This window comes from Meleagris gallopavo, unplaced genomic scaffold (assembly GCF_000146605.3).
Source record: "Meleagris gallopavo isolate NT-WF06-2002-E0010 breed Aviagen turkey brand Nicholas breeding stock unplaced genomic scaffold, Turkey_5.1 ChrUn_random_7180001862819, whole genome shotgun sequence".
NCBI classification, from domain to species: domain Eukaryota; kingdom Metazoa; phylum Chordata; class Aves; order Galliformes; family Phasianidae; genus Meleagris; species Meleagris gallopavo.
In genome coordinates this window covers 29803-31469 of record NW_011128380.1, presented here as the reverse complement: position 1 = coordinate 31469, position 1667 = coordinate 29803, and the positions used below count along the sequence as shown (strand labels likewise).

Genomic DNA, 1667 nt, shown 5'->3' with positions numbered 1-1667 from the left:
TATAGGGTGTGTATGGGATGGGCATGGGATGTATATGGGATTTTGAGGTGCTGTTTGCAGGGGGTGGGTCTGTGTGTGATGGCAACGTTGGCTGCAGGTGGATGTACTGGACAGACTGGGAGGAGGACCCAAAGGACAGCAAGAGGGGCAAAATCGAGCGGGCCTGGATGGACGGCTCCAACCGCAACGTCTTCATCACCTCCAAAACCGTCCTGTGGCCCAACGGGCTCAGCCTGGACATCCCAGCCAAGATCCTCTACTGGGTGGATGCTTTCTACGATCGCATCGAGATGGTTTACCTCAATGGCACCGAGCGGAAGGTGGGTTGGTGCCCCCAGGTTCCCCGCTGGCCTCGGGGTTGACTCGCCTTCTGCCCATCCTCATCCTGCCCCACGGCGTGGCCCCACGGGCGCATCTGATTGCAGTCCTCTTCCTTCCACACCTGCAGATCGTCTATGAGGGCCCGGAGCTGAATCACGCCTTCGGGCTGTGCCATTACAGCAGCTTCCTCTTCTGGACCGAGTACCGCAGCGGCAGCATCTACCGCCTGGACCAGAGCTCCAAGGCTGTCAGCCTGCTGCGCAACGAGCGCCCGCCCATCTTCGAGATCCGCATGTATGATGCTCAGCAGCAGCAAGGTGAGCAGTGCTGCAGGGACCCATGGCCTGGGGGAGGGGGTTGGGGGGTCTGGAGGAGGGGCAGGCTGGGAGGCAAGGCCCTACTGAAGAGCTGTCCGCCTCTTGGTTGTATCCTGGACACTCAGCTTTCCATCCCACATCCTTCCCACATCCTTCCCTCCTTTCCTCTCTCCTTTCTCCCCTCTCCCTCCTGGTCTTGCTGGCTGGTTCAGCGCCTGAATCGCAGAATCACAGAATGGGGTTGGAAGGGAGCTCAAGGATCACGGAGCTCCAACCCCCCTGCTGCGTGCAGGGCCACCAACCTCCCCATTTCACAGCAGCCCAGGCTGCCCAGGGCCCCCATCCAACCTGGCCTTGAACACCTCCAGGGATGGACGGGGCATCCACATCCCCTGGGAGTCCCCCAGTGCCCGTGAATTGGGTTCTGCAGTTGCGTTCCAGCTCTGGAGCACACTGTGGGTCCCGGGGAGCTGAGCCGGCAACCATCTGAGTGCTGAACCCCTTTCTGCTGCCCCTCTCTGTCCCCACAGTGGGCTCCAACAAATGCCGAGTCAACAACGGTGGCTGCAGCAGCCTTTGCTTGGCCACGCCGCGGGGCCGGCAGTGCGCCTGCGCTGAGGATCAGATCCTGGGAGCAGATTCTGTCACCTGTGAGGGTACGGCTTCCCCGGGGGGTGGGGGGGATGTGGGGGTCTGCATCTCCACGCTGAGGGGCTGCGTCCTGCCCTGCTGTGCTCACGGCTGCGGTGTGTCTGGAAGCTGTGGGGCGGCCATGTGGGCGTTGGGACTCAGGTGGTCCTCGCTGCTGTCCCCACGCCTCCTGGTTACAGCCGTTCCCTCAACTCTGCTTTTCCTTTGCAGCCAACCCCTCCTACATCCCCCCTCCTCAGTGCCAGCCCGGAGAGTTCGCCTGCAAGAACAACCGCTGCATCCAGGAGCGCTGGAAATGCGATGGGGACAACGACTGCCTGGACAACAGCGATGAGGCGCCCGAGCTGTGCCGTGCGTAACCCCTCCGTGGTGAGATTG

At 62.1% G+C, this 1667-nt stretch overlaps 1 protein-coding gene across 1 annotated transcript in view; it reads left to right on the top strand.

Moving 5' to 3' along the window:
- LOC100546435 (low-density lipoprotein receptor-related protein 1-like) overlaps positions 1 to 1667 on the top strand; it is a gene marked incomplete at its 3' end in the record, with an annotated part of 47048 nt that overhangs the window by 15585 nt on the left and 29796 nt on the right. The window contains 4 exon segments of the mRNA XM_019611127.1: positions 6 to 320; positions 449 to 638; positions 1169 to 1294; positions 1500 to 1645. Coding sequence (XP_019466672.1) covers positions 6 to 320; positions 449 to 638; positions 1169 to 1294; positions 1500 to 1645 — 777 coding nt within the window.